Consider the following 15,149-nt stretch of genomic DNA (forward strand, 5'->3'; position numbering starts at 1 on the left):
GACTCCGTCCTTACCCTCTACAGTGGCGCCCTCTAGTGGCCACAACATTAGCACCTCCCACTGCCTTTTTGCTAAGGGTTACAGCTTCGTTTTCATACCAGAAGGGCGGAGTTTTACAGCATGTAGACCCGCCCCCTCCAGATGATTCTTTAGCTGTAATAGCCATGTGCCTCTCCAGAGCGCAGCTTCCGGGTCACGTGTCCAAGCCATCTTCGTCATTGGGAGGCGCGGCCTCACATCGCACGGTCTGCGTCACCGTTGCGCCGCCTCCTATAGACGCGCTTTGCGCATGCGCTTCTGCCAGAAACCGCGACCGAGCGAATCGTTCGTTAGAGACACCGGGGAGCTCCCAGACCGCACCGCGCTCGGTAGTAGCCAGCGCCCACGGCACGTCACCGGCTAGAAGCAGCAGTAGGGGCCCTCAAACAGCGCTACTCAGGGCCCCCAGTTCAGGGGAGGACCCGGTATACACGGCCCCGGCAGTGTCCTGATAACCGAGGCCTAAAGGAGCCCGTGGTCGTGGACACTCCATTACTGAAGACACCCAGGCCCCCCCAGAGCTCAGCTGAGAAGACCCCGGGTCTCAGGACACTTGAGGGGCCCCAGGACTCGTTATACTGAGGATATTGGAGGGGCCCCTGGGTATTGGGATATAAAGTCCAGTGTGGATCCAGGGGCCGGTGGACTGTTCTGTATGACCTCGGATCTGTCCGACCGACATGGAAGCTGCGGCCGCTGAACCCGTGGGGGGAACCAGCCCAGGTAAGGTGGTCACTGCTCCGTGGGGGGAGGGGTCTGTATACAAAGGGACATGTGACCCAGGGTACGTCATGGCCGGGTCAGTGCAGTCCTCAGGGGGGCCCGGGGTAAGTCATGGCCGGGTCAGAGCAGTCCTCAGGGGGGCCCGGGGTAAGTCATGGCCGGTTCAGGGCAGTCCTCAGGGGCCCGGGGTAAGTCATGGCCGGGTCAGTGCGGTCCTCAGGGGGCCCGGGGTACGTCATGGCCGGGTCAGTGCACTCCTCAGGGGGCCCGGGGTAAGTCATGGCCGGTTCAGTGCACTCCTCAGGGGGGCCCGGGGTAAGTCATGGCCGGTTCAGGGCAGTCCTCAGGGGGGCCCGGGGTAAGTCATGGCCGGGTCAGGGCAGTCCTCAGGGGGGCCCGGGGTAAGTCATGGCCGGTTCAGGGCAGTCCTCAGGGGGCCCGGGGTAAGTCATGGCCGGGTCAGTGCGGTCCTCAGGGGGCCCGGGGTACGTCATGGCCGGGTCAGTGCACTCCTCAGGTGGGCCCGGGGTAAGTCATGGCTGGTTCAGTGCACTCCTCAGGGGGGCCCGGGGTAAGTCATGGCCAGTTCAGGGCAGTCCTCAGGGGGCCCGGGGTAAGTCATGGCCGGGTCAGTGCAGTCCTCAGGGGGCCCAGGGTACGTCATGGCCGGGTCAGTGCAATCCTCATGGGGGGGCTCGGGGTAAGTCATGGCCGGGTCAGTGCAGTCCTCGGGGGGCCCGGGGTAAGTCATGGCTGGTTCAGTGCAGTCCTCAGGGGGCCCGGGGTAAGTCCTGGCCAGGTCAGAGCAGTTCTCGGGGGCCCGGGGTAAGTCATGGCCGGCTCAGTGCAGTCCTCGGGGGGGCCCGGGGTAAGTCATGGCTGGTTCAGTGCAGTCCTCAGGGGGCCCGGGGTAAGTCCAGGTCAGAGCAGTTCTCGGGGGCCCTGGGTCAGTCATGGTCGGTTCAGCGCAGTCCTCAGGGGGCCCCGGGTAAGTCATGGTCGGTTCAGCGCAGTCCTCAGGGGGCCCCGGGTAAGTCATGGCCAGGTCAGAGCAGTTCTCGGGGGCCCGGGGTCAGTGACGGCTGTACATGGGCTTCGTTCACACCTGTGTAAGGGTCCCGTCGTTGTGACACCGCGCAGTTGACCGCGGTGCCTGATGCGGATGTGAGCGATGCCTTCACTTGTTTTGCTGGGCTTGTCGTGATCTCGTCACTTGGAATTCACTGATTAATTCTCAGCCAAACAGGTTTAGTACATGAAGGAGCAGCGAGCCTGTCATCTTATTGCCCGTCTGCAGATGAACTACAAATCCCAGCATGACCTGGTAGACTTGTAGTTACATCATTGGCACAGACATGGGGGGGGGGTCTGCTGCGTCTGCGTCACGATGTGGTCGTCGGGTGATTTCTAGTGACTGCGATTAAAGGCCGATGGACTGCTCCTGTCACACCGCCTGTGCCCCGTCCACAGATCAGGCACCAGAAGACGAACCCGCAGGGGCAGATACACCTGGTGGCTCCTGCCGCCTCTCCACACACTGGGTGGGGATGGCGGTGCGGGGCACACTGGGTGGGGATGGCGGTGCTTGGGCCCCTGGCAGGGCACACTGGGTGGGGATGGCGGTGCTTAGGCCCCTGGCGGGGCACACTGGGTGGGGATGGCGGTGCGGGGCACACTGTGTGTGGGGATGGCAGTGCAGAACCCCTGGCAGGGCACACTGGGTGGGGATGGCAGTGCGGGGCCCCTGGCAGGGCACACTGGGTGGGGATGGCAGTGCGGGGCCCCTGGCAGGGCACACTGGGTGGGGATGGCAGTGCGGGGCCCCTGGCAGGGCACAGGGCTGGCTGCTGTTAATGTTTGGTGTCCTGGGTTAATGATACATAGACAGGCTGTTGGCATGGTCGCCGTCCTGCCGCATACTCCACATTCCTTCCTTGTTTGGCAGCGCTGCGCTCCGTCTGCTCATCCTGCTGCTGGAGACTCGTGCTCCCCGTGACAGCGCTGACATCACCGCATCAGACGTCACATGTGTGGAATGTGAGGGATGTGTCACCTGTGTCTGTAAATCAGGTCCTACCAGTGTCCTGTACCCACACACCCCACAACAGCCCGGGGATCCTGTGATCAGCCTGTACCTCATAACAACCCAGGGGGGGACCTGTGATCACACTGCACCTCCTCATAACCATGGGGAGGGACCTGTGGTCACACTGCACCTCATCATAACAACCCGGGGGAACTTGTGATCACACTCCACCTCCTCATAACAACCGGGGGGGACCTGTGATCACACTGCACCTCCTCATAACAACCCGGGGGAACCTGTGATCACACTGCACCTCCTCATAACAACCCGGGGGGACCTGTGATCACACGGCACCTCATCATAACAACCCAGGGGGGGGACCTGTGATCACACTGCACCTCATTATAACAACCAAGGGGGACCTGTGATCACGCTCCACCTCCTCATAACAACACAGGGGGGGGACCTGTGATCACACTGCACCTCAACATAACAACCCAGGGGGGGGACCTGTGATCACACTGCACCTCAACATAACAACCCGGGGGGACCTGTGATCACACTGCACCTCAACATAACAACCCGGGGGGACCTGTGATCACACTGCACCTCCTCGTAACAACCCGGGGGGACCTGTGATCACACTGCACCTCCTCGTAACAACCCGGGGGGACCTGTGATCACACTCCACCTCCTCATAACAACCCAGGGGGGGGACTTGTGATCACACTGCACCTCAACATAACAACCCGGGGGGACCTGTGATCACACTGCACCTCAACATAACAACCCGGGGGGACCTGTGATCACACTGCACCTCCTCGTAACAACCCAGCGGGACCTGTGATCACACTGCACCTCCTCATAACAACCCAGGGGGACCTGTGATCACACTGCACCTCATCATAACAACCTGGGGGGACCTGTGATCACGCTCCACCTCCTCATAACTGTCCGGGGAGGACCTGTGATCACTCTGCACCTCCATACAACTGCCCGGGGGGGGACCTGTGATCACTCTGCACCTCCACATAACTGCCCAGGGGGACCTGTGATCACCTTCTCCCCACAGACTCCTGTGTGATGTAGTTCTACTCTGTGGGGGTTGGGCGTGTTGTACCACAAGGTGTATAATGGCATGGAGGAGCAGTGACTACTAGAGGTGTGTGGCCAGGGGTCCGGCTCTGACTCCTATAAGAACCCGCAGTTACTGATATACAGGAGAGTGTTTACTTTTCAGAGCTGTAGGAAAGCTGGGTGAGCTCCCTTCTTTCCGGTGGAAGCAGTCGAGGTTGATTTCTGAGTGCTGTCTGTCTCTTCTGGACTCTTGTCACCCGGTGGAGTTCTCTTTTATCTCTGTTATTTCCGGATGATGATACTGTAGAGCAGTTCTAGCATTAGAGTGCCAGCTCCTGAGGTCAGCGTTGTGTAGATCAGGGGCTGATGGTTGTCCTCCTTTATCTCCCCTCAGCTCTCTGTGGTCTGTGCTGTGGTCTGGGCGCTCTCATCTCCCGCAGAGGTACCAGGCCGGGGGTCTGCATGCCTGTCCCAAGCTTTGCACGGTTCTCGCTGTCTAGAGTGCTGCATGCAGCCTGTCCTGTGCTCCACTAGGGGGCAGTGCTGGTGGAGTAGGGGGTGTTTCGTGCTGTACTCCGTGTGTAGATCTGCTGTCGTGCTTTGTAGTGGCCCCAGCCAGCTCCTAATCCAGTGATGCTCCATGATGTACTTGTATGCTGGGCCCAGGAGCTTACAGTCTAATAGCAGACCTGAGCTGCGGTCCATTCATGTACATGATACTTCCTTAAACCTGATCAGACACGCTGCAGGGGGGCAGCCTGAGACCACCTCTCGGTTTCTTGCGGAGTCAGTGTGAGTGCCTAATATGACCTCTAGGAGGCGCTGTCACAGTTGAGAACATCTCCCGATGTGAGGGGGCTACAGAGTCACACCCCCTCCTCCGTGTGGAATAGATACGAAACCTAACCCTTCTGTGATTGGTGGAGTGACCATTAACAGCTGGTGTTTTACCTTTATTACCATAAATGGGGGAGGGGCTATCAGCATCCCACCCGTCAGTTGTATTTTACTCACATCGTTAACAGACGGCTTATAAAATCCCTGATATTCCATTTTCAGGGGCACCTACCATGAAGAGGAGCACCCATTCTGAAGGCAGCATGGGGGTGAGTATATACACTCAGCAGGCACTCCCCTAAATAGAATAGTGAGTGCAGCTCTGGAGTATAATACAGGATGTAACTCAGGATCAGTACAGGATAAGTAATGTAATGTATGTACACAGTGACTCCACCAGCAGAATAGTGAGCGCAGCTCTGGAGTATAATACAGGATGTAACTCATGATCAGTACAGGATAAGTAATGTATGTACACAGTGGCTCCACCAGCAGAATAGTGAGTGCAGCTCTGGAGTATAATACAGGATGTAACTCAGGATCAGTACAGGATAAGTAATGTTGTGTATGTACACAGTGACTCCACCAGCAGAATAGTGAGTGCAGCTCTGGAGTATAATACAGGATGTAACTCAGGATAAGTAATGTATGTACACAGTGACTCCACCAGCAGAATAGTGAGTGCAGCTCTGGAGTATAATACAGGATATAACTCAGGATCAGTACAGGATAAGTAATGTAATGTATGTACACAGTGATTCCACCAGCAGAATAGCGAGTGCAGCTCTGGAGTATAATACAGGATGTAACTCAGGATCAGTACAGGATAAGTAATGTAATGTATGTACACAGTGACTCCACCAGCAGAATAGTGAGTGCAGCTCTGGAGTATAATACAGGATGTAACTCAGGATCAGTACAGGATAAGTAATGTAATGTAAGTACACAGTGACTCCACCAGCAGAATAGGGAGTGCAGCTCTGGAGTATAATACAGGATGTAACTCAGGATCAGTACAGGATAAGTAATGTATGTACACAGTGACTCCACCAGCAGAATAGTGAGTGCAGCTCTGGAGTATAATACATGATGTAACTCAGGATCAGTACAGGATAAGTAATGTAATGTATGTACACAGTGACTCCACCAGCAGAATAGTGAGTGCAGCTCTGGAGTATAATACTGGATGTAACTCATGATCAGTACAGGATAAGTAATGTAATGTATGTACACAGTGACTCCACCAGCAGAATAGTGAGTGTAGCTCTGGAGTATAATACAGGATATAACTCAGGATCAGTACAGGATAAGTAATGTAATGTATGTACACAGTGACTCCACCAGCAGAATAGTGAGTGCAGCTCTGGAGTATAATACTGGATGTAACTCATGATCAGTACAGGATAAGTAATGTAATGTATGTACACAGTGACTCCACCAGCAGAATAGTGAGTGTAGCTCTGGAGTATAATACAGGATATAACTCCGGATCAGTACAGGATAAGTAATGTAATGTATGTACACAGTGACTACACCAGCAGAATAGTGAGTGCAGCTCTGGAGTATAATACAGGATGTAACTCAGGATCAGTACAGGATAAGTAATATAATGTATGTACACAGTGACTCCGTCAGCAGAATAGTGAGTGCAGCTCTGGAGTATAATACAGGATGTAACGCAGGATAAGTAATGTAATGTATGTACACAGTGACTCCACCAGCAGAATAGTGAGTGCAGCTCTGGAGTATAATACTGGATGTAACTCAGGATCAGTACAGGATAAGTAATATAATGTATGTACACAGTGACTCCACCAGCAGAATAGGGAGTGCAGCTCTGGAGTATAATACAGGATATAACTCAGGATCAGTACAGGATAAGTAATGTAATGTATGTACACAGTGACTCCACCAGCAGAATAGTCAGTGCAGCTCTGGAGTATAATACAGGATATAACTCAGGATCAGTACAGGATAAGTAATGTATGTACACAGTGACTCCACCAGCAGAATAGTGAGTGCAGCTCTGGAGTATAATACAGGATATAACTCAGGATCAGTACAGGATAAGTAATGTGATGTATGTACACAGTGACTCCACCAGCAGAATAGTGAGTGCAGCTCTGGAGTATAATACAGGATGTAACTCAGGATCAGTACAGGATAAGTAATGTAATGTATGTACACAGTGACTCCACCAGCAGAATAGAGAGTGCAGCTCTGGAGTATAATACAGGATGTAACTCAGGATCAGTACATGATAAGTAATGTAATGTATGTACACAGTGACTCCACCTGCAGAATAGTGAGTGCAGCTCTGGAGTATAATACAGGATGTAACTCAGGATCAGTACAGGATAAGTAATGTAATGTATGTACACAGTGACTCCACCAGCAGTATAGTGAGTGCAGCTCTGGAGTATAATACAGGATGTAACTCAGGATCAGTACAGGATAATGTATGTACACAGTGACTCCCCCAGCAGAATAGTGAGTGCAGCTCTGGAGTATAATACAGGATATAACTCAGGATCAGTACAGGATAAGTAATGTAATGTATGTACACAGTGACTCCACCTGCAGAATAGTGAGTGCAGCTCTGGAGTATAATACAGGATGTAACTCAGGATCAGTACAGGATAACTAATGTAATGTATGTACACAGTGACTCCACCAGCAGAATAGTGAGTGCAGCTCTGGAGTATAATACAGGATGTATCTCAGGATCAGTACAGGATAAGTAATGTTGTGTATGTACACAGTGACTCCACCAGCAGAATAGTGAGTGCAGCTCTGGAGTATAATACAGGATGTAACTCAGGATAAGTAATGTATGTACACAGTGACTCCCCCAGCAGAATAGTGAGTGCAGCTCTGGAGTATAATACAGGATATAACTCAGGATCAGTACAGGATAAGTAATGTAATGTATGTACACAGTGATTCCACCAGCAGAATAGCGAGTGCAGCTCTGGAGTATAATACAGGATGTAACTCAGGATCAGTACAGGATAAGTAATGTATGTATACAGTGACTCCACCAGCAGAATAGTGAGTGCAGCTCTGGAGTATAATACAGGATGTAACTCAGGATCAGTACAGGATAAGTAATGTAATGTAAGTACACAGTGACTCCACCAGCAGAATAGGGAGTGCAGCTCTGGAGTATAATACAGGATGTAACTCAGGATCAGTACAGGATAAGTAATGTATGTACACAGTGACTCCATCAGCAGAATAGTGAGTGCAGCTCTGGAGTATAATACATGATGTAACTCAGGATCAGTACAGGATAAGTAATGTAATGTATGTACACAGTGACTCCACCAGCAGAATAGTGAGTGCAGCTCTGGAATATAATACAGGATATAACTCAGGATCAGTACAGGATGAGTAATGTAATGTATGTACACAGTGACTCCACCAGCAGAATAGTGAGTGCAGCTCTGGAATATAATAGAGGCTATAACTGAGGATCAGTACAGGATAAGTAATGTAATGTATGTACACAGTGACTCCACCAGCAGAATAGTGAGTGCAGCTCTGGAGTATAATACAGGATGTAACTCAGGATCAGTACAGGATAAGTAATGTAATGTATGTACACAGTGACTCCACCAGCAGAATAGTGAGTGCAGCTCTGGAGTATAATACAGGATATAACTCAGGATTAGTACAGGATAAGTAATGTATGTACACAGTGACTCCACCAGCAGAATAGTGAGTGCAGCTCTGGAGTATAATACAGGATGTAACTCAGGATCAGTACAGGATAAGTAATGTAATGTATGTACACAGTGACTCCACCAGCAGAATAGTGAGTGCAGCTCTGGAGTATAATACAGGATGCAACTCAGGATCAGTACAGGATGAGTAATGTATATACACAGTGACTCCACCAGCAGAATAGTGAGTGCAGCTCTGGAGTATAATACAGGATGTAACTCAGGATCAGTACAGGATAAGTAATGTAATGTATGTACACAGTCACTCCACCAGCAGAATAGTGAGTGCAGCTCTGGAATATAATACAGGATATAACTCAGGATCAGTACAGGATGAGTAATGTAATGTATGTACACAGTGACTCCACCAGCAGAATAGTGAGTGCAGCTCTGGAATATAATAGAGGCTATAACTGAGGATCAGTACAGGATAAGTAATGTATGTACACAGTGGCTCCACCAGCAGAATAGTCAGTGCAGCTCTGGAGTATAATACAGGATATAACTCAGGATTAGTACAGGATAAGTAATGTATGTACACAGTGACTCCACCAGCAGAATAGTGAGTGCAGCTCTGGAGTATAATACAGCATGTAACTCAGGATCAGTACAGGATAAGTAATGTAATGTGTGTACACAGTGACTCCACCAGCAGAATAGTGAGTGCAGCTCTGGAGTATAATACAGGATGTAACTCAGGATCAGTACAGGATAAGTAATGTAATGTATGTACACAGTGACTCCACCAGCAGAATAGTCAGTGCAGCTCTGGAGTATAATACAGGATGTAACTCAGGATCAGTACAGGATAAGTAATGTAATGTATGTACACAGTGACTCCACCAGCAGAATAGTGAGTACAGCTCTGGAGTATAATACAGGATATAACTCAGGATCAGTACAAGATAAGTAATGTAATGTATGTACACAGTGACTCCACCAGCAGAATAGTGAGTGCAGCTCTGGAGTATAATACAGGATGTAACTCAGGATCAGTACAGGATAAGTAATGTAATGTATGAACACAGTGTCTCCACCAGCAGAATAGTGAGTGCAGCGTAGATATTGCACCTCTGTTCACGTTCCTAATATTCAGGGTCTGTCAGGCCTGGGGTCACTGCTGTGTGGGGGAAGGGAAGTAGCCGTCCCACAGGTTGACATTGGGTGAGCATTGATCTGTCTTTCCCAGGTTCCCGGCTCCTCGGCCCAGGCTGGAGTGCCCACCATGAAGAAGATTGGACACAGAGGTGTGGACTCTACAGGGGAGACCACGTATAAGAAGGTGAGTGCGCTGGACTGTCACTCCCCTCGCTCTGAGTGTTGTGAGTAGTGACCTGAGCCTCCTCTTCCATCCACAGACCACATCGTCCGCTCTTAAAGGTGCGATACAGCTCGGCATCACCCACACGGTCGGCAGCCTCAGCACCAAGCCCGAGAGAGACGTCCTCATGCAGGATTTCTATGTGGTTGAGAGCATTTTTTTCCCTGGGTAAGTGTTAATCTGGTCCCAGTGCTGCCCCCTTCTGACAGCCCTGTGCTGTCTCATGATCTCTTCACCTGTCTCTTCATACAGCGAGGGCAGCAATCTGACGCCCGCCCATCACTACAACGACTTCCGCTTTAAGACTTATGCCCCTGTGGCTTTCCGATACTTCAGGGAGCTTTTCGGCATTCGTCCTGATGATTATCTGGTGAGTAGGAGAAGGCGGTCAGTGAGGTGGTCCTGTCTAGTGCCGCATCACTCGTCTCAGGAGCTGACAATCCACTGGTGTAGTGGAAGCCCCTGGATTACTGATGGGAACGTCTCGTCACTAGGGCCGCTGCTCGGACACGTTTGCTGTGGTCATGACCCCCCATATAAAGGTGGAGGACCCCCCGTAGTGGTTGTGTTCTGAGATGTGCCCCTTTCTGTCTGCAGTACTCGCTCTGTAACGAGTCTCTCATAGAACTGTCCAATTCCGGAGCCAGCGGTTCCCTGTTCTACGTGTCCGGAGATGACGAGTTTATTATCAAGACCGTTCAGCACAAAGAGGCCGAGTTCCTGCAGAAGCTGCTGCCCGGATATTACATGGTAAGACGGCAGCCGGGGCGCGTGCGGGGGAGGGGATGGTCGCACGGAGACCCTGTGAACACTGGACACAAATTCTCTTCTAGAACCTGAACCAGAACCCTCGGACTCTGCTGCCCAAGTTCTACGGACTCTACTGCGTCCAAGCCGCCGGGAAGAACATCCGAATTGTGGTGATGAACAACCTACTGCCCCGGTCGGTTAAGATGCACCTGAAGTACGATCTTAAAGGGTCCACGTACAAGAGACGCGCGTCCCTCAAAGAGCGAGAGAAAAGCTTCCCCACCTACAAGGACTTGGACTTCCTGCAGGATGTGCCGGAGGGACTGTTCCTGGACCCCGATATGTACAGCGCCATGTGCAAAACCATCCAGAGGGACTGTCTGGTGAGGCCCAAATATCCATCCATATTAAATGTCCAGCCTTCTGTAAATCGTGAAGGCTGCCCGGGCGATACAGGTCGGGCCGCTTCCCCCGGGCGATACAGGTCGGGCCGCTTCCCCCGGGCGATACAGGTCGGGCCGCTTCCCCCGGGCGATACAGGTCGGGCCGCTTCCCCCGGGCGATACAGGTCGGGCCGCTTCCCCCGGGCGATACAGGTCGGGCCGCTTCCCCGTGTGGCCATCACATCGGCGCCCTCTTAGTGTCCCTGATATAACGCGTTGTACGTGGAGTGGGTGACGCGGGTGTCTTGTGGTTCTCCTCCAGGTCCTGCAAAGCTTCAAGATCATGGACTACAGCGTACTTGTGGGCATTCACAACATGGACCACGCACAGAAGGAGAATGCCGTGGTTGATGGCCACATGCAGGCTGATACCCGAAAACCAGCGGTACAGAAGGCGCTCTACTCCACCGCTATGGAGTCCATCCAGGGGGAGGCTCGACGAGGGGGCCCCATTGAGACGGACGATCAGTAGGTTCCTTCTGCTACATAGTGGACCTCGTGCCCTCCTTTCTAGACAGGAGGGGCATGAGCGGCACTAGAATGTCTCTGTACGTCAGCGAGGGCACTGCCGTGTTGCGGTCTCTCGTTCTGACGGCTTGTCGGCCCCTTTAATGCTGGGATCTTTCTGTCTATAGGATGGGCGGTATTCCATCTCGTAATGCGAGGGGAGAGCGCCTGCTGCTGTATATCGGAATCATCGACATCCTGCAGGCCTACAGGTCAGTCCATCTACTGGGCCACGTCCTGCTGCCCTGCCCCCGCTGGCAGCTCCGGCTGCTCATTCTGTCCATTGTCTCTTTTCAGGTTCATTAAAAAGCTGGAGCACTCCTGGAAGGCTCTGGTCCATGATGGGGTGAGTTGTCTGTGTTGATGACTTGTGTTCTCCGGTGACGCGGCTTTGATTTCGTGCTGACGGTTTGTCTTTTGCTTAGGATACGGTTTCGGTTCACAGACCCGGCTTCTACGCCGAACGCTTCCAGCGCTTCATGTGTAACACGGTGTTCAAGAAAATCCCACGTGAGTAACAGGTTGTCTAATAGCCGAGCTGTGAACGCTCCACCCTGCTCCGCGCTGACCATGTGTCCTCCACAGTGAAAGCCTCCCCCTCTAAGAAGAGCCGGATCATGCCAGGCATCACCCGCAGGGCCACCCAGCCCGCCGTGCCTACTCAGCTACAACTGACCGGAGACAACAAGCAGTCCTCGGGCACGGAGTCGGATCAGGGTGAGTCTCCTGAGATGTCCTCTGTGCAGTAACCTCCATCCTCTGTCTGACCAGTATCTCTCATCCCAGTAGGCCCCTATGGGCGGCCTGACCTGCTCCCCCGAACCCCTCCAGTGGATGAAGCTGCGAGCGACTCACTAGCGACCACTCTGTCCACATCGTCTTTAGGCAGCGGAGAGTTAAACTCCCCGGCACATAGGTAGGTTCTTGTTCCAGAAGACTCTGCAGGGTTAATGTGGACGACGATCACTCAGGATTTCTCTTGTTTGTAGGGCGGTCGGTGTAGAAGTTCACAAATCCGAGACAACCGAGAACGAGGCGAACACAAGGGATAGGTGAGAGGGGCATCACTGCAGGAGGGTGGGATCGAAGGTTACCCCGGGCAACTCACAGCGGGGAGGGTGCGATCGGAGGTTACCCCGGGCAGCTTATGGTGGGGAGGGTAGGATCGGAGGATACTTTGGGGCTGCTCTTTGTGGGAGGGGGGATATAGGGGTAAGTTACCATGGGCAGCCGCTGCGGAGGGCGGAATATAGGGGGGGGCAGCCGCTGCGGAGGGCGGAATATAGGGGTGGGTCGCCGGGGGGCAGCCGCTGCGGAGGGCAGAAAATAGGGGTGGGTCGCCGGGGGGCAGCCGCTGCAGAGGGCGGAATATAGGGGTGGGTCGCCGTGGTCAGCCGCTGCGGAAGGCGGAATATAGGGGTGGGGCGCCGGGGGCAGCCGCTGCGGAAGGCGGAATATAGGGGTGGGGCGCCGGGGGCAGCCGCTGCGGAAGGCGGAATATAGGGGTGGGGCGCCGGGGGCAGCCGCTGCGGTAGGGGGAATATAGGGGTGGGTCGCCGTGGTCAGCCGCTGCGGAAGGGGGAATATAGGGGTGGGTCGCCGTGGTCAGCCGCTGCGGAAGGCGGAATATAGGGGTGGGGCGCCGGGGGCAGCCGCTGCGGAGGGCGGAATATAGGGGCGGGTCGCCGTGGTCAGCCGCTGCGGAAGGCGGAATATAGGGATGGGTCGCCGGGGGCAGCCGCTGCGGAAGGCGGAATATAGGGGCGGGTCGCCGGGGGGCAGCCGCTGCAGAAGGCGGAATATAGGGGCGGGTCGCCGGGGGGCAGCCGCTGCGGAAGGCGGAATATAGGGGTGGGTCGCCGGGGGGCAGCCGCTGCGGAATATAGGGATGGGTCGCCGGGGGCAGCTGCTGCGGAAGGCGGAATATAGGGGCGGGTCGCCGGGGGGCAGCCGCTGCGGAAGGCGGAATATAGTGGCGGGTCGCCGGGGGGCAGCCGCTGCGGAAGGCGGAATATAGGGGCGGGTCGCCGGGGGGCAGCCGCTGCGGAAGGCGGAATATAGGGGCGGGTCGCCGGGGGGCAGCCGCTGCGGAATATAGGGGCGGGTCGCCGGGGGGCAGCCGCTGCGGAATATAGGGGCGGGTCGTCGGGGGCAGCCGCTGCGGAAGGCGGAATATAGGGGCGGGTCGCCGGGGGGGCAGCCGCTGCGGAAGGTTAGTAGTCCTCGGCTGTAACGTGGTTTTTCTCCCTCCAGGGCGTCTGGAGAGGAGGATGAGGAGCCTGCGCTGGATGTCAGTCAGATTGAGGCAGAGATCTGTTTTGTAAGTATCTCTGGGCTTCTCTGGTAATGTCTGCCGCTGTCATGTCTCTTCCTGTAAGACCTGGCCTGGAGGTGGCGCTGTCTCGTACTCGGGCAGGTCAGGGTGTGATGCCGGGTGGCGGCTGCTTCGCTCTTATTCCTCTTTGTCTCTTCCTGTAAGTCCTGGCCTGGAGGTGGCGCTGTCTCGGGCAGGTCAGGGTGTGATGTTGGGTTGACGTCTGCTCCGCTCTTACTCCTCTTTGTCTCTTTACAGTGATGGATCCGCTGTCGCCTTCGTGCCTGGAGCGTCTGATGAGTGTCCGGGACTCTGTATTATTGGACATGGGGGGGCCTGGAGCCCCCGACCTCTGCCAGGACACTGGTGAATGTTACAAGCGGGGGATCCGCTCCGCACAGCCGCCTTATCTGCAGCCCCGGTCCTATTTAATGTATAGACTGACGGTTGCACTGACCGTGTGCTGTTCTTGATGCTGCGTTGAGTAAACTTGGACCAAAAAACCCACAAAACTGAAAAGCGTTTGCTGCCTACGTCTCCTCATTGCCCGCCGGAGGACGCGACCCCTCACCTGTGCCAACTGACGCCAAAGTCCCCAGGAGCCCGCGTGTCGCTGATCTGACATTTTATTTTTACTTCTCCTCCGTTAAGTGCAGCGGCACAAGAATGGCGTCTTCCCCGCTCCGGGAATGTATGTGAGCGTGGTTACCGGGGGCCGAGCTCACACCTCCCCTCCCCTCCCCCAGCAGTGGTGCTCCTCACCTGTCAGACAATGACCCCGGATGACCATGTATTTATTTTGCCTTGTCCTCAGTGCTGCCCCCATATGTTGGCACCTCCACATTGCAGGGGGTCTCACCTGGTTTTTGTAGTCTGGCCCCTATGCCTTGCACCTGGTGCACTTTAGCAGTGAGGATGGAGACGAGACCCCCTGCCATGCGCTGCTGCCCCTCTTCTCAGCTCTGGTTGTTCTTTTTATATAATCGGTTTCTTCTTTACCATCTGGTGTTTTTACTATTTATGAGCGTTTTATTTAAGTGTATAGACTGTGGGGGGGGGCAGGGCTCGAAGGGTCCGCACATAAACTGACACCTGAAAACTCCATGGCCCTGGTTGTGACTTGTGTCTAGTCTATGAGGGGAGGGCTGTGAATACTGACAGGCCAGCTATGGCTGAGATAAGGGGCGCCACCATGACTGCAGCTGCTCGGCCTAGTTTCCGTCCGTAGATCCGGATGAATGAGCTGATCCATTGCTTTCTATTGGCCACGGACGACTTTCAGTGGATACACGGATGGGTCCGAGCCGTAGACGTGATCTGCAGAATATAGAACCGCTCCTGTTCTTGTCCGTAATTACGGCACGGACGCCTCCTAGAAGTCTGAGCG

At 53.9% G+C, this 15,149-nt stretch overlaps 1 protein-coding gene across 3 annotated transcripts; it reads left to right on the plus strand.

The window, feature by feature from the left end:
* The first annotated feature begins 275 nt into the window (after window positions 1-275).
* LOC142709065 (phosphatidylinositol 4-phosphate 5-kinase type-1 alpha-like) lies at window positions 276-14,866 on the plus strand. Of its 3 annotated transcripts, none has more exons than XM_075848436.1 (16): window positions 276-762; window positions 4,925-4,971; window positions 9,617-9,709; window positions 9,786-9,916; window positions 10,001-10,118; window positions 10,346-10,498; window positions 10,582-10,881; window positions 11,204-11,409; window positions 11,577-11,660; window positions 11,746-11,794; window positions 11,874-11,958; window positions 12,034-12,165; window positions 12,220-12,364; window positions 12,438-12,500; window positions 13,702-13,768; window positions 14,021-14,866. In XM_075848436.1, exons 1-16 carry the CDS (start codon window positions 720-722, stop codon window positions 14,021-14,023), a joined length of 1,719 nt encoding a protein of 572 aa, XP_075704551.1. In that variant the 5' UTR covers window positions 276-719; the 3' UTR covers window positions 14,024-14,866. The 3 variants fall into 3 exon arrangements, with proteins under 3 accessions (XP_075704551.1, XP_075704552.1, XP_075704553.1); XM_075848437.1 differs by having other exon boundaries at window positions 12,235-12,364; XM_075848438.1 differs by having other exon boundaries at window positions 12,238-12,364.
* Window positions 14,867-15,149: the final 283 nt, after the last annotated feature.

This window comes from Rhinoderma darwinii, unplaced genomic scaffold, assembly GCF_050947455.1.
Source record: "Rhinoderma darwinii isolate aRhiDar2 unplaced genomic scaffold, aRhiDar2.hap1 Scaffold_4034, whole genome shotgun sequence".
In the NCBI taxonomy this organism is placed as follows: domain Eukaryota; kingdom Metazoa; phylum Chordata; class Amphibia; order Anura; family Rhinodermatidae; genus Rhinoderma; species Rhinoderma darwinii.

What these genes read in the sequence shown, in the direction of transcription:
- LOC142709065 (XM_075848436.1), top strand. Translation starts at nt 720, where the DNA reads ATGGAAGCTGCGGCCGCTGAACCCGTGGGGGGAACCAGCCCAG. An exon ending in TGCTGCCCGGATATTACATG is followed by an intron (nt 10,499 to 10,581) that starts GTAAGACGGCAG and finishes ATTCTCTTCTAG; the next exon opens with AACCTGAACCAGAACCCTCG. An exon ending in GACATCCTGCAGGCCTACAG is followed by an intron (nt 11,661 to 11,745) that starts GTCAGTCCATCT and finishes GTCTCTTTTCAG; the next exon opens with GTTCATTAAAAAGCTGGAGC.